The sequence below is a fragment of the Trachemys scripta genome, chromosome 9, assembly GCF_013100865.1.
Source record: "Trachemys scripta elegans isolate TJP31775 chromosome 9, CAS_Tse_1.0, whole genome shotgun sequence".
NCBI classification, from domain to species: Eukaryota; Metazoa; Chordata; order Testudines; family Emydidae; genus Trachemys; species Trachemys scripta.
Genome location: NC_048306.1, coordinates 97,570,524 through 97,587,243, shown reverse-complemented (window position 1 = coordinate 97,587,243; position 16,720 = coordinate 97,570,524). Strand labels below are relative to the sequence as shown.

General features: G+C 43.5%; 1 protein-coding gene across 1 annotated transcript in view; it reads left to right on the top strand.

The window, feature by feature from the left end:
- Positions 1-16,720, top strand: part of DIS3L2 (DIS3 like 3'-5' exoribonuclease 2) — a 267,320-nt gene that overhangs the window by 166,239 nt on the left and 84,361 nt on the right. Inside the window, exons 14-15 of the mRNA XM_034780543.1 lie at positions 4,446-4,553; positions 11,860-12,093. Of these exons, the coding sequence (XP_034636434.1) occupies positions 4,446-4,553; positions 11,860-12,093 (342 nt within the window). The remainder of the gene's footprint in view (positions 1-4,445; positions 4,554-11,859; positions 12,094-16,720) is intronic.

Sequence of the window (16,720 nt, the reverse complement as noted above, 5' to 3'; positions counted from 1 at the left end):
GCCTGCCCACCTCCCTCTTGTTCCCTCTTTTTTCCCAAACCCCCCTCCCCTTTTCTGTATTTCTCAGAGTAATTGAAAGTGACCCCCCCCCCCCCCCCCCCCCAGTTCCTCACATCTGGTCTCTCTCAGCTCTCGTCCGCATCCCCTCGGATGCACACAAAGCTTGTCATATAGATTTGTAACTGACTCAGAAAGCACCGTGGGGAGCAGATAAAACATGGCAAAAGGAAACAACTTTCCCTCAAGATGCTTGCTTGCTGGGCCGTCGCTAATTCAGCTTCGCACTTCAGAGATGGGCAGGAAGAAGGTTTATCTGAATGGAGAGAGGGAACGCTAAACCCTCTGCCTATCATTTGATTTAAAATGCAAACCTGTAGTAGAGAATGTTGTATTCATCAGCCTCTAATTCTTACTGAAGTAAATGCACTTTTCGTTGTTTTACACAGTTGGGTTCTACTGCACATTAGAAAGACTTTCCTGGGGGCTGTTAACTACCTCCCCACTCCACATTTGGAAGACTGTTTTTTCTAGTTTTACCATTCGATCTCTGCAACTGTATTTCTCAGAGTAATTGAAAGTGAGAGTCCGTCAATCCCTGTACCTGTGATCGTGGTGGTCACTTTAGTTCAGTGATGTGCCACGCTCCAGTTACAGTAAAAACAGAGCCCGAGGAGGTGGGCCTCATCGTAGCCAGCCCATTGTTATTTGCCTAGGAAGCCAGTTCACATTTAAGGTAGAATTCTTTCCCTACATTTCAACCAGCTGAATATCTACATTCCATAGTAATCCATGTACTGGCTGGCATACATTGCTATCTCTTGGCAGACGGTCACCTTGCACGTTCTAAGGGTAAGGCATGTGAAGAGATGAGGCCTCCGTTGATTATTCGAGACACCGCTATGCATCACTGATACTTTACAAATCTTTCACAGATCTTTACATATGTTATATCTGAAAAGCAGAGTGCTCCTCCTACTTCAAGTCCTATTGCAAAAGCCTTTTTCTGGTGAAAGAAGGAGCCAGGGGACACCCCCTAAGATCGCCTTTCTTCTCAAAACCTGACAGAACTGTTGCTGCTTTATGTATAAATACTGCCCTCGTATGCCTTAAGAAATCCGATGCTTAGTTTGTCTTACAGTATTTGACTGTATCGTCTTAGTGGTCAGGCCATGAGACGAAATGTGCAAGCATGACCCAAACTTTGTATGTCACAACTGTGAATTTATTCTCTATGTAAAATATGTAGGAGAATCCGGATATTAAACAGATGCAGACAACTGACCAGAACTATGGAGGTGTGGCCTGAACACAGAACTAAGGACTTAATTCAGCAGAGCACTTAAGCGTATATGTAACTAAGTGCATGAGAAGTCCCATTGACATCAGTGGGACAACTCACTTAAGTACCTTGCTGAATCAAGGCCTAAAACAGGACTGTGAATTGAAACAACCCTTGCACGATGACTTCTCTGGCTTCATTCAAATCCGTTTGCCTCTAACTCCTTTTCCCTATTTGTGAAATGGGAGTAATACTTCTCTACTCGATATAGTAGGTTTGTAACAATTAATTGCTTGAAGATGAGTGTTTAGTACTATAATTATAATCTGAGTTAAAGCTTTGTTTTACATCATCGGAACCCCTTCTGTGCCATTATAGCCTCTTGAGTCAGTTATTAATCGTGTTCAAGTACACTTAAGAGAACTTTTTAAAACAAGAGCATCCCCTCATATCATCTGAGCTATATTTTATGCCTAGGGTCACCACAGATTTCATGCAAAGCATACTGGATCCTGTATTTCTCTAGCAGAATGTTATTGTTTCAGTAGGAGATCAGGGAAGGGGAAAGCTGTCATACACAAACGTATTCAAATCAAGTATCATTGATATCAACAAAGAGGCCTGCTTGGGTTCAGTGCTTTCAGATGCCCCCATCCCAGAGTGTGGGTCCTTATGGATTTTTGGATGTGATCTCCGTAGTCTCAGTTATCACAAGATGACAGTTTTCCAAAGAAGAGGCACCTGCAACTGCGTTCTTTATTCTGGATTATGCATTTAGGAATTTTATTGAACGACTACCACTTGTTCTGTGTGATCTGTACATGTCAGTAAGGATTTTACTCAAAACAATCACATGAGATTTTAGTAAAGTGGGAATTTCCAACATCCCATAACCTTTCTCTACAGAACGCCTATGTTCTCTTTTCTGCTGTGTGTTGACAGAGCTCATTCTAAATTTATAACCTTGTGTTGTTGGGCTTTCCAGGCAGCATGGCAGACCTCACGTAGTATATCTGTAAATTATGAACTTACTAGTATTGTTAACGTGCTTTTCACAACTGGAATAACACAGTTGACGGCCTTTGTGTTGCGGGAAACAGCTTATCATAATCTTTGCCCTTCTGACCTTCCACTTGAACCAGCACTGCTGATTCATGTTGAAAGTGGCTCCTGAATTGTCAAGAGACCATACAGTTAATCTTTTGGCATTAATACACAGTGCAATTAGAGTGGATTTATGAGCAATGGTCTAGTGCCAAACTACAAATGTGATTAAATATTCTAAGAACTTTCTTTGAAAGCTAAAGGTAAATATGAAATGTGTGTTCTTTGAAAAAAAAAAAAAATAGAGACCCTAATTTTTATTTCTTGTGCTTTTTGAGAGCCCAGTTATTCATCAGAGTTCCAGATACAGCAGAACTATCTCTAAAACATGGGTGTCGGGATTCGGAACAGTGCATGTTAATGTGACTTAGCCCTGGTCTACGCTGCAGGGGATTGCTCTAAGTTATGCGACTTCAGCTATGTGAATAACGTAGCTGAAGTTGACGTACATAGATCGACTTACTGTGGTGTCTTCGACTGCTGCCGCTTCCCTGTCATCTCTGCCTGCACCTCTCGCGGTACTGGAGTACGGGAGTCAACAGGAGAGCACCCAGGGGTTGATTTATCGCGTCTAGACTAGACGTGATAAATCGATCCCCGCTGTATCAATCGCTGCCCACCGATCCGGCGGGTAGTGAAGACATACCCTTAGATAGTCCTATTTCTATGTTTACTATGGTGGTGGGATTTAACAGTAGAAATAAAACTTAAACTCAATATCTAAAATATTAATTTTGCGAACTCTTCTGAGCAGGAAATTTGTGTTCCTCCTTATCTGTAAAGTACCAGGCTCATTTCTGACCCTATATAAACAATAAGAATATGCACATTTTGATTAGTGTATTTACTGTTTTTTAAAAGGGTCAATAATGAGAGAGGAAATACAAAAATGAAACTTCAAATCGTAAGATTTGACTCACTAAATGGCTGCTAAATATGATCTTTTCCACAGGCGTCACCTGGAAAATAACCAGAGAGACGAACTCCTCACTGGCGTAAATCAGCACAACACCATTGAAATCGCTGGAATTACGTTGGTTTATCCCAGCAGGAGACCTGGGCCCCAAACCTTTACTCTTGGCTATAGTCCGTTTAGGAATAACTGATTTGATAGGCATCTGGGATCAGCTTAACAAATATTGATTGGTCATGGGCTACTGTTTCACAGATGAAATCCCAACTAATGACTTCTGTCTGGTTCTGATATACACTGGTATTGTGTTGAACTGGAAGCGAGTACAATAAAAATAATCCTTGTTCCCTGTCTTGGCTTCTCAATCCCTTTACTGCATGTAGGGTAGTCATAAAACAAGTGCTTTTCTTTGGTTATCTAGCCAATATCTCCACTGCCTTTTGACCCAGGCTGCCAAAGTGCTGTACAAACTTCAGTAAAGCCTTGTGTCATCTCTGTGACTTAGACTACGTCTTCACTACGGGGGGGATTTAAGATACGCAAATTCAGCTACGCGAATAGCGTAGCTGAATTTGACGTATCGGAGCCGACTTACCCTGCTGTGAGGACAGCGGCAAATCACCTCCGCGGGTCCCCCGTTGACGGCGCTTACTCCTACCTCCGCTGATGGAGTACAAGTGTCGATTCGGGGATCGATTGTCGCGTCCCGACGAGACGTGATAATTCGATCCCCAAGAGATCGATTTCTACCCACCGATTCAGGCGGGTAGTGTAGACGTAGCCATAGGGAAGTATTATACCTATTTTGCAGAGGGCAGATTAGGGCAAGTTAAATTACTTACCTAATGTCAGTCTGCATGTGACAGAGCAGGGAACAGAATCAAGCAAGACTCCTATGCCTCTAACCACTGGAAAACTCCTGCCTTTTCCGGTTATACTTTGCTGAGCTTCCCCCATCCCTCCCAGTGTTAAAGTGGCAGCGAGAAGGCTGCAGAAGGCATAGAGGTTGTAACTTTGAGAGCTGAAGAGATGCTCCATTTAAGTGACTCTGTTTAGACCTTTTCCTTGCTTTTTGTTGGGGACCTGTGCCTTGGGGGAGTCAGGACACAAGAAGTGAATGTCCTTACCCATGCTGTCTTGTTTTTTCAGGTGATCCCTATGCTTCCCAGGCTGCTTTGCGAGGAGTTGTGCAGTCTCAATCCTATGAAAGACAGACTGACGTTTTCTGTAATGTGGAAAATGACTCCAGAAGGCAAGGTAACCCTGTGCACCCTGTCTCCTTCATTCTTCCTGGTGACTCTTCATGGGCAAGGTCAGCAGCAGCACTGGGCCACATTGATGTAAACAGACAGAGTACTAACATGGGTAATCCAGGAACATGTCTGCTCAAAATAAAGGCTTCAAGAGTCTCCCCCATCCCGTGAACACTGTGTCCTGTGGATAGGATTCTGTGGAACAACTGACTGGAACATCCTCGTGATGAGAGGGATGGAAACAATCAGTGTTATTGACGGTGACTGGGAGAGAGAATGAATGTTAGGAACAGAGGATTTCTGCAGCACCATATTAGGCCACTTGTCTCTTCAGGATCTTGTCTCCAGGAATAGTTACATTTTTCTGAAGCACCAGATATTAATTCAGCGCCTTCAGCCCCCCCGACATTTAGCCAGTTACGCAGTGCTGTGACTGAGGAAAATATTCCTTCCTGATCCCTGTGGTGGGCAGTTTATGCCCTTTATCATGAGTTTGGGTTATTACTTACAGAACTAGAAAGTATATTAATGTGCATACCATGATGTAGCCCTTTTAAAAAGACCCAGTTGTACTCTTTGAGGGCTGTGCAATGTGTAAACAAACATCACCTTTATTTCTCATGATTTCAGGCATGCAGGTACAGCACGTTGGCATTGAAGGCATCAATTGATAGTCCACTTGTCTTCGTGTTTGAACCGGTGGTGAGGGGAGCAGTCAGCTCTTCCTGGGTCTTCATTTCTTTCTCTCTGTTTATCTCCCATCCCTCTGGACAGCATAACAGTCTGCTCCTTGGTTGCTTTTATGGTGGCAGGGCCGTCTCAGAACAGTGACTGCGTGTCCCCTCCCTAAAAGGCTTTGGAAAACAGGAAGAGTTCTTTTGTATTTCAAGCCTGCTGCTCTCCCATGAGCGTGTTGCTTTTATGCATTGTGTCCTTGCCAAGGTTGTTGGGGTGTCTGGTTTTTGGGGTGATGTGATCCTGAGGTGACCTTTCCAATGAAAATTAGTTTGGCTTCATTGTAAATGTCCACATTGCTCCAGAAGGCTCAGAATCTCATTGTACGTATTAGCAATGAGGCTGCACTGCAAAGTTCAGCTGCAGCGGAACGTCGTCAGTGTTGTCTCCAGTTCTAGGCCCATCGCTAGCATTATAAAAGATTTAGACTGTTGTTTGGGAAATCTTCAGCTTTCTGGATCTTGAATTGTAATTGCTCAAGACACCCTCTAATACCAGGTACTCGTTTGGCTAACTCTTACCTCTTAGATATTGATGCTTGGTTTTAGAACAAGACTTAGATCCACCACATTTCAGCCAGTGAAAGTTTTTGGAGGAGTCACCGTCTCTTTCCTCATGTCTGCTTGGGGATGCTGATCTCTGAAGTCAGGCTGCATTCCAGTAGGGAAAGGTCTCTGACATCAGAGTCTATGCTTTCCTTTTGCAAGGCTGATTGCCTAGGGCCAACTCAACAAACAGATTTCTCCTGGGAAGCCTTTCAAGTCTGAATGGAAGTTTGGGTCACTGGGTTTGAATAAGAATTGAAGGCAAGTTAATGAACCTTACTCCTTCTAAGAGGAGACGGCAACCACAACCCTTTTTCCAGCTTGGCTTTTCTCCAAGAGCTTATCCTTGAGAGTCAGGGCAAAGCACCTCTAGTGCTACTACACTGTGGTGCTTGTGTAGGCAGGAGAAATGGGATCATTTTCTCTGTTCAGGGTTAGGAAGAGGTGAAGTCTGTCAATAGGCCGTTCTGCTTGCTGAACGTGGCCTTTGATCTTCGAGTTCTCTGTCAGTGGCATGCAGAGCAGTAAGGAATGATGATGTAACATGGAGAGAGGCTCGGAACACAGGGGCCTTATGAGCACCTTGTTACATGGTCTACAAAACAGTATTTTGCCGTTGATTTTATAAAGCACTGCCTGACAGAACCACTATAGGGTAAGGACTTGTCAGTTATCCCTTGCAATACAAACAAACCTCCCGTTAATACGTCTGCCAGTAAAATGCCGATAGATTCCTACATGGGAGTGACTGATTTTTTAATAAGTAAAACAATGGCTGTCCTTTAACCCTTTCCGAAGACTGGTGCCATCTTGTGGGGCTTTTGAAATCACTCATTGCATTATAATCAACTGTTTTAGCGCTACACACAAGCATAAAAGGCCATGCTGTCTGGCCTACAGCTTGTGCAGCCCTGTGAACTTCAGTAGGAAGTTCTGGCGTGCCGCCTGCGAAGTGCCTTTTCAAGGATCTGTGTATTAACTGCTCCAATATTGTCACCTTGATGCAATATGTTTCAAGAACTGAGCTGCGCTGTGTCATTGTGGGCAGAACGAGGCATATTGCAGCTGAGATGCAGCCCCCATTCTGAATTCCACTGCTGTGCACCGCACATAAACTAGCATGTAAGGTTCTATCCCATTTCCTTTTCTGTGGTGCTTGAAACACAATGCTGCTGAGGACGGTCAACTGCTGTGGTCTGAGACACCTGATGTAATTAGTGCTTCTTCGTGGCTCTCAACCACTACCATCTGCTCTAGATTTGTTAGAAAGTGTCGACAACAGGCATCCATATGCATTCATGTGGGCAAGACGTATCCAAAATCTATTTCAATGTCTCCATAAAATCTGTTTAATGTATGTGTGAAAACCCAGTAAACCGCAATTAGAAGCAGTATCTTAGTACTAGTAGAGGTGATATTAAAGTGCACTTTATACCGGTTGAAAAGAACCAAATGTCACAAAACTGCATACTCCATAACACACTGCAGTAGCTTACTCAGCTGCCTTCGAGGGGTCAGGGATGGTGACTAGTGTCCAGAAGATAAAATAGCAGGGGAAGTCAGCACCAGCTGTTAATGGTAGTGCCTGTTCTTTCGCCTTCCCATGAACATGGCCAGCCTGTGTTTACACACAGGCTGGTTGATCTCCTGTGGCGGTATTGTACTGTATCCGATATTTCCCAAAGGGAAATTAACAGAACTCTGGAAGATTTGGCTTCTGCTTTTGTCAGTCAGGCAGGAAAAGTGAGATTTTGGTTGAACGTTTAAATTTCAGGCAGCAAAACAGAAATCTGGTCCATGTTGCTTCCTGTGAGGGACAATAAAGATATTTTAGAGAGAAATGGCAGGAAAATTCAGAGAGAGATCTTACATAAACGTCAAGAGCAGGAGTGGATCTGTTGTGCAATATAGTATAATATTGTTATTCATTGGGCGATTGATTCCAAAGCAAACCATTATCCAAACATCATTTGGAACCTACCCAGTTTACATGCCACATTTGTTGTAGTTCTCTCTACTCTCCCTATCCATTTGGTGACTGTTCGGACAACTGTCTGAAATAGGATCTCTGTTTAAGAGCTTATCTGCTCTTCCTCTTCCTGCTTCCCACTCCAACCCTGAAGGTACAATACTACGGTTATGTCAACAACAAGGAAACTATGATGTCACAATTCCACTGCTATATGAGATTTCCAGGTGGGGATTAAGCAACAGGAACAGATGAACTTCTAAAAATCAAGAGCCAACTTTCAAGCAAATCACCCTGGTAACAATAAAGGAGGGTGAATACAAATACGGTATAGAAACAGACTTGCTTGTCAGTGGTAAACTTTCCATCTTGATCAACTGCTCTTTAGCGCCACTGGGCTTCCCATCCTGTATCTGTATTTTCAAGATTATCTAATCCCAGGACAGCTAACACTCTCCAGGCTAAAATTTGTCTCCGATTTTGAGACCTGAAGAAAATTCCTGTCCTCTGCCAAATTGGCCAAACTAGCGGGTTTGTGGGGTTTTGCCCTTGATTCCTCCTAGTTAATCCTTCATTAACATACTGAAAAACATCTAAATGTGTGGCTGTGCCCACTGCATATCACCTATTTCGTCTCATTGTTTCCTTGTATTCCTCCATCTGCTGTCGCTTGTGTTATACTTTGATTGTCAGCTCCTTGGGGCAGGACCATCTTTGTGTTCTGTTTTTATACAGCACCTGAAACAATGGAGGCTTGATTCATGACTGGGGCTGCTAGGAGGTGTGGTGGTGGTTATAATAATACTAATACTAATGAAGCGTTATATGATACATCTTAGTTCTGGAACTGAATACCATTGTAACTTTAGTTGATTGCATTTGTTCCCTTCTTTAAAGCAAAGCTTGCCCGAGAAAGCAACCTTGAAAACATTTAGAGTCCAGTTTTCCAAACATGCAATGCAAACTGCACGTACAGTTACTACAAATGTGCATGCAAATGGCTAGTTAGACTTTTAACTAGCTGATTGCACTGATACCAATATACATGTGCAGTAATGGTTCATGAAAATTAGATATGCGGTTGTACGCCATCTTTTGAAAACCAGCATCATTTTAGTTCGCAACCTTTTTCATACTGTGATCCCATGGTCCAATAGGAGAGTCCTGGTACCTACTTCAGACTAGCCATAAACTAAAGGAAGATGGTGTCAACACCCTGAAACCTGTTTGAGGACTGTCCCCCAATGGGATCCCATTCCCTGGTTGAGAACCCGTGATCTAACTACAAGGTCAAGGAAATTCTCAGCTAGGTCCATTCATTAACTTAGTCTACAAGCTGCATAACGAGTTCCCAGCTTTGCCCAAATCAGGGATGATTCATTCAGATCAAAATGTAACTTTGCATGTTCGTACCTGAATTCTCCTTGCTGCACCTTCCATATTAAGGAGGAAGCCAGCTATAGGTTAACTTGTAAAATCCAGGATTTTATTCACCTCTGCTGTGGGAGAAGCATTGCTTTTACTAGGAATTCCTTTTCTGCTTTTTGTCCAGCCCTCTTCATTTTTTACTGGATGGAATTATTTCACCTACGGCTAGACATAATTAATACCTAAGTGCCTAAATCATTATAGTTTTGGATCTTACAGTGGTGAGAACCAGGTTTGATAAGGGTCTTGTTTTAATGCAGCTGTTACCAATAGCTAGAGATTAGAACATTGACAAGAAAAGGGAGATGATAAAACATTTAAATGTCAGGCTAGGAGAGCGCTCCCTTATTTACAGAGGGTTTGTGTGGATGAATGAAATTAGAAGTTCAGTTCCAATAAAGGAAACTCAGCCTTGTCCGACACTCATTTCACTACTTTGAGCAAAATCTTTCTGGGTGCTTGAGGACCCCTTTGTCTAATTAAAACGTGAACGGTTTATTTTTCTTTAACCTGCTAATTGTTTTTGTATTTTTCCTTTTGCCCATGGCGTAGTGTCTAAAGAGATCCTGCAGCGGCTTATTACCTTACAGGAAACTTCCCTGGCTTTTGATAGGGAGTTTTTTGCCCCAGTGATTTAAACAGACAAACGAAGAAAACAAAACAAACCCCCCACACACCACAAACAGAGGGGAAGGGAGAAACTTTAAAAAAAAAAAAACAACAAAAAAAAAAAAAAGTGTGTGTAAAGTTTCATGGTTTCCATCAAAAAGAAAACCTTTTCCCCATAGTGATCTGCCATTGTCTGCCATTAAAGAATAGACTTTGGAAATAAGGTGTGTGACATTGAAAAATAGCACTAATTTAATTCCAGAGCTTTTTTAAGCACTGAAATATAGACTTTTCTGAGTAGTCATTACTCGTCGATCGTAGGGGGCAAGAGACCAGCATTTTCCCTTGGATATCATTTCTGATTTCTCGGACAGTGGCAGAAGAATGAAGTTTCTTATATTAACAACATGGCATCCAGAAGGGTTGGGAACTTTTACAATAGCCCCAATGTGTTTTGCATAAGAGTGCAGAGTCTTGGAATTCAAATTCCTGGGTTCAGCGTTACCAAAACACAGTCAGTATATAGAAGGGGAAGGAGGCCTGCTAGAAACAGACCAGCCTGGCAGTAGCTCTCACTATGTGTCAGTGACCAAGTAAAAGTAGCACCCTACAACTCAGAACGAGTGTTAAACTAAACTTAATAGGACGCAGTGGAGCAGAGATCGGACAGAATAGCTTTTAAAATAGGAGGATAGCTAATTCCTTAAGTTCTGTTAATTGTAATAATTTCTCTGAAATGCACGTATATGATATACACACATACACACCCCCTACATCATCAGCTACATTTCTGAAAACTTTAAATCCTAAGATCTTACCCTCTAGTTGCTGAAGACGTAGAAAAATGTGTCCCAGTGTTCAGGACATGACCTCATTTAATAGGAGATAGACCTAGATGCCCAGTGATGTGCAGTTCTCCAGTCTGTTGAGTTATGCTGCATGTGCGCATGCTGGTGCACTAAGGAGGTGAATAGGAGGAGTGTAAGGGGGGTGAATCAGCTCAGTCAATGGCAAATCCTTCCCCAGTTCATGCCCTCCTCCGGCAATGCCCTGGTTCACTCTGCCTTACCGAGACCTGGGATACTCCCGCTTGCCAAAGGTACCTCCTCCTTGAGTGGCCCTGTTGCTCCAACGGAGAGTGTGAGATTGCCGCTTGAGTCGAGCCAGAATTAAAACACTCCACTCGTCCTCTAAGCACTTCTGCTTAGTTTTACCCTCAACCTTCTTCTCCAAACTTCTCATCGCCCCGTCACCCTTTGAGTCTGATTCCCTGACCCAAAGCCCGTTCCCCGTTGTCCCGTCACATTCTCACCACTCTGAGCAGCTTTGCAATGTTGGTACCATGCTGCATCCAAAAATGTGGCTCTTTTCCTTTCTGTCCTAACGAATAATTTAAGATTAAATTCCAGAGAGACATTTTATTAAATAGTTTAAAAATATGGGTGGTTTCTGTTTGAATTTTTTTTAATTGATTTCATATGCGCTTACTGGCAACGTTTCTTTGTTGGATCAGAAAGATTGTGGAAACTCACGGATTATTCCTTGCGATTCTTTGGGCTGAACCCTGGCCTGAATAATGGGTTTAAGACCCATTGAAATGAGAGGGATGGAGATTGGTAGGTCTGGACCAACAGGGGCCAAAGTACGTACAGCCCATGTACTTCTACAGTGTAGCCTACAAACATTTGTCTGACATGGAGGTCCCGGCAGGCAGTCCCCTGTCTTGATCCAAGCAAGACTATTAACCTCAGGGCACAGCTTATGTTCTCTCTTGGCCACACTCGTGCTGCATATTAGATGTGACCCTCCAGCTTCTAGTAGGTTTCCAGTTAGACTGTCACCTGGGCAAAGTTTAGGTGCCCGTGTTCAGGGTTCTATCTACCAATCTGCACACAAGCCCCTTCTCTGTTTAATTGGATCTTTCTTATTTTTAACATGAGGAAAAAAGGCATAAGCTGGTGTGAAGGATGGCAGGATCCTCCTCTTGTAGTTAATGACTTTGTTTACATTTTCTGATTTTGCAGATCCTCGATGAATGGTTCGGGCGAACCGTTATCTGTTCCTGCGTGAAGCTGAGCTATGACCATGCACAGAGTATGATTGAAAACCCCAGCAAGGTTTTTGGGCCAGAAGAACTGCCTCCAGTCTCTCCCCAGCACACAGTCGACGAAATTCACCAAGCTGTCCTGAACCTCCACCAAATCGCCAAGCATCTGCGCAAACAGCGCTTCATTGATGGTGCTCTTCGTTTAGACCAGGTCAGTAATCTCGGCGTCCGTAACAGGGTGCTTCACACTGTCCTGGGGCTATTCACCCCTCCTCTCAGCCCTTACTTGAGCAAACCCAAGTTGGACTCCTTTGGTCTCTTGATTGGTCTAAAGCAGTGGCCCGCGCCGCTTCCAGTAGTTTCCATTGGCCTGGAGCGCCAAACCGCGGCCAGTGGGAGCCGCGATCGGCCGAACCTGCGGACGCAGCAGGTAAACAAACCGGCCTGGCCCACCAGGGGCTTTCCCTGCACAAGCAGTGGAACAAGTTTGGGAACCACTAGTCTAAAGACTCAAAGGGAAAATCAGACTTGAATAAAAATGTAGGATTTTGTGGCAGTTTTTTTTAAATATAACTTCACCAACCTGCAGATACAGGACACCTAATAACACAGGAAACCAAAGGAAAATAGTTGGGTTGAAATCTACTAGACAAAATAGATAAGGGAAGAGTGATCGCTCTTACAGAATTCTTGACTGACTCTCATGGATACAAATCTTATAAATGGAAATAAATGCTGATGATGTAATAACTTGATCAAGGCATTTAGATACACGGAGCACATATTTCACTACAAAAAGGGTCATCTCCAAAGCATCATTTCCTGTGCTATATTGTAGTTGGAATAATCATATTTTCCAGCAGCACTCAGATCAGTTCTCGGGGCAGGGAAAAGAATTAAAACGTTATCTAAGACAGTTTAATTGTGTGTACAGTGGATGCGTTTCAATACAAGAGACGTAAATGACGTGGTTTCTTATCTGTAACAATGTAAGTGGGGCTATATCAGTTGTGTTGCGTGTGTATTCTATTTGGCAAGTAGAAACAGGTATTTTGGACTCGAGCTAAGAGCTCCTTTTGACTTCACTGGTCAACAGCCATAGAGCTACGTCTCCTGTGAAACTACGGGAGGTGGCTGTACTTCTGAGAACAGAGGGGTCGATCAGGCTGGCAGACAAAGTTCCTTAATCTTAACGAAAGCTCCATTGTTTTCTATCATTAAAATGAGACTAGAAATGTTGTCGGGAAAATAATCTCCCTCCCCGCCCTGAACAGCCTCACGTGGAAAGTTCATTTTTAACCTTCTCTTTTGGGACAGATGCTTAAATATTTGAGGCTTGTCATTCAATAGGTAATAGCGTGGTTTTGTTAGGTTCACAAGTGAAAGCATTTCTTACCCTCCGAACTCCAGGGAATCTACAGTAAAGAGCAATCCTGCATTGGAAAGGGGATGGACTAGATAACCTAATAGATGTTAGAGGTGGTAAATATCTCTGATTACTGTGCGCTCTGACTGCCCTGGGATAGCACATGAAATAGCACCAGCTATGTCACACAGATTCTGTTCTTGCAATGTTGTGCTGAATGGAAACCGCGTGTGCCTGCACCTCTGAGGCTGGTTTTATGCTAAAGCAGCTTCTTCACATTTGAAATGGACCGGTTTAGCCAGGGGAAGGAGCTCCTGTCCAGCGGTAACCTTGTGAAAAATGAGAGGCATCTAGTTTTGTTCAGGCCTGTAAAACAGAGCCCAGTTAAAAAGCTGCTGCACTCGATTGCCGCCGCTGGAGAGATGTGATCCAAACCTGCTTTAGGGCACAGGAGAGAATCAGTTTGACCTAATCAGTACCTAGGGGGCATTTCTATCCCCAAACTGCATTATTTTCTCGGAGTGGCATCTTCCGCTCCAGAGAATCTCTGCCTTCCCCACAGCAGGGACATAGCAGGGTAATGGACAGTAAGATTGAGACGTATTTAGCCAAGAAGACGTTTGCACCATACCTCCCCTTTCTATATATGCCAGTGATCACCACGTGGTGATGAACTCTACACTCACAAATGAAATTAAAAATCCAAACCTGTGCAGAAAGCTATTGCCGGGGTGTGTGTATAGTTATATTGTACAGGACAAAGTGAATTCATGTAGCTTTTAATATAACCAAATTATAGTCCCTTTGCTTTTGTTCACATGACTTTCTTTTGCTACATTGGTGTAGTTCTGTAGAAGGTCTGTTCTCTGTATCTGAGCAAGCAAGGGTCGGCCCTAACAGGAAACACACCTTTCTAATCACTGGACCTCTCACTGATTTCCTGTGGAGTAATGTAAATCCCAAACAATGGGAGACAAACTACAACAGAGGAAACCAAGAGCAATTAATGATCAGATTAAAGGAAACAATAATCACATAGCAGGAGGGAGTTGGGAGGGGAGACACCCAGAAAGCTAGGGTTGCATTGCCAGGGGTTGTAAGGAGACAGAATACTTTTGCTCTCTTTGTTCCAAGGGATTTTTGAGCCCTCTTTCTACGTGCTAAGTGTCATTTGGGTTCTGCCTTATGTTCAGTATTGATTGCACAAAGCTTACGACCTAATGACCTTGCCAGTTCTGCTAATGACATTTATCACTGTGTCATGCTGTCATCATTCCTGTTAACGTTATGAGGAGGCATTGTGGTCTCTTGCCTAGTCAAGAAACTTTGAACCAGAACTTCAGCTCTGCCACTGCTTCATTGTGACCTTGGGTTTGGTTTTCACATAGGGTTGCCAACTTCGTAATATTTAAAAACCGGACACTCCAGCAGGAGTGCCGGAACCTTCCCCGCCCTGCCTCTTCCCCCAAGACTCCACCTCTGCCATGTCTCTTTTCCTCAAGACCCCACCCTCATTCTCTCCTCTTCTCCCCCTCACCATCACTTGCTGCTTTCCCCATCTGCCCCAGGCCTGGGTTGGGAGGGACTTGTCTGCGGAACTGGGGCTGGGAGCTGCAGCCGCCTGACGCAGGTAGGAGGCGGCGCCGGCTGAGTAGGGGTTGGCGTGGGTGATGACTCGGTGCCTCCCTCACCCGCAGTAACCAGGCATCGTGTGTTTGGTCAGTAGTAGTCAGTAGCACTGCCAGGTTCCCTTTTCATCCGGATTTTCCCGTCGAAAACTGGACACGTGGACACCCTATTTTCACATCTGTCTCAGTTTACTCCTCTGTAAAATGGGAATAATATATAACTACCTCACAGTTGAAACTCAATATTTATTCTCCTACCAAAAACTTAGTTAACTCAACTAAGGGCGCTCCTGAGTATTTCCTCCCCACAACATCAACTCTAAACAGTATCGAAAAGTCAACTCCCATCTCCTGTCAGCCCATGCTGTCAGGCTCCATTGCCCAATGGTTAAATTTTCAAGCAGACGCCATCATGCCTTCCCCCAGGCTGCCCCTCACGCTTGGGAATAGATCCCTGCAAACATCCACAACACAAATTTATTATCCTCCTGCAAAACACTCCTTAAAACTCTCCTTTGCTGTGAGGTTACAGAAAACTGACAATGGTGAGGCCACTGGTTTGCTGAGAACACTGCCGGTCGCATTAACGTTGTTTCCTTGTTTCCCCTGACTGTCTGTGTTCATCTGCTGTGTCTTGTTCTTAGTCCCTGTCCCAAAGAACTTACACTGTATCTTTTTGTTCTGTGTTCGTTCAGCACCTAGCACAATGGGGTCCTGATCCATGACAGGGACTTCTAGGCACTATGATAATCTAAAGAAGAGTAGTATGAATTTCCAGGTATTAACCACCACCATCACAGCCCTCAGTATCTGCAGTACCGAGTTGGATGGTTTATTGTGACATTAATAATTCCTATTTGAAATTGACGGACATATTTTTATGATCTGGTGTAAGAACAGTGTCTGTTCATGCAGTGTTGTTTTAATGATACTTTACATGGAATTATTTTGCTCAGAAGAGGAAGACTGTCATTTGGATCCCTCTTATATATTCTGCTGCTGGGTGGTATAGAAATACCCAAGAAAGATTACATGGGTAAGACAGATACTCAGGTGGTGGTGAATTGGTAAAATATCTTCGATTTTGTGGATTGTAGATTGACCTTTTAAACAACATTTGTGTGAATAAGAGTAAGATATGAATGTGTTTTTGTGCAAATGAGAGAGGGAGTGGTGATGAATGGATGAAGTTCATTTTGTAGCTATTGTGTGTTTTGTTTCGGGGCAGAGTTTAGCTGCTGGTCGCTGAGAATGTTTGTTAAATGAATGTGTGAATATAGTGTTACGGTTGGTGTCTTAAGGCTTTGTTTTGAATTTCCTTTGTTCTGTGATTCGATAGGATGCCACGCTCCCACCAACTAAAAAGCTCAGGGCACTCGCTGGTAAAAGTTGTGTCAATTAAAGCTTTCTGTGCCTGGGGTACAAAATTTTCCCACTGCAGATGTGATTCTTTCACCTGATCCCTGGTCATATCAGATCAGTCTCCAGCCAAGAGCGGTAATGTTACCTCTGTATTTGGCACTGGTTTGACCACTGCTGATATTGGTAAATTGGAGAGGATTCAGAGAAGAGCCGCAAGAATGGCTAAAGAATTGGAAAACCTGCCGTACAGCGAAAGACTCAGGGAGCTCAATCTATTTAGCTTATCGAAGAGAAGGTTAAGGAGTGACTTGATGACAGTCTATAAACACCTACATGGAGAACAGAAACTGGATGCTACAGGGATCTTCGTCTATCAGACCAAGGCTTAGCAAGATCTCAGTGGTTGGAAGCTGAAGTTAGAGAAAATCAGACTCGAAATAAGGGGGTGGATTCTCTAGCACTGGAAATTTTAAAACCCAGAT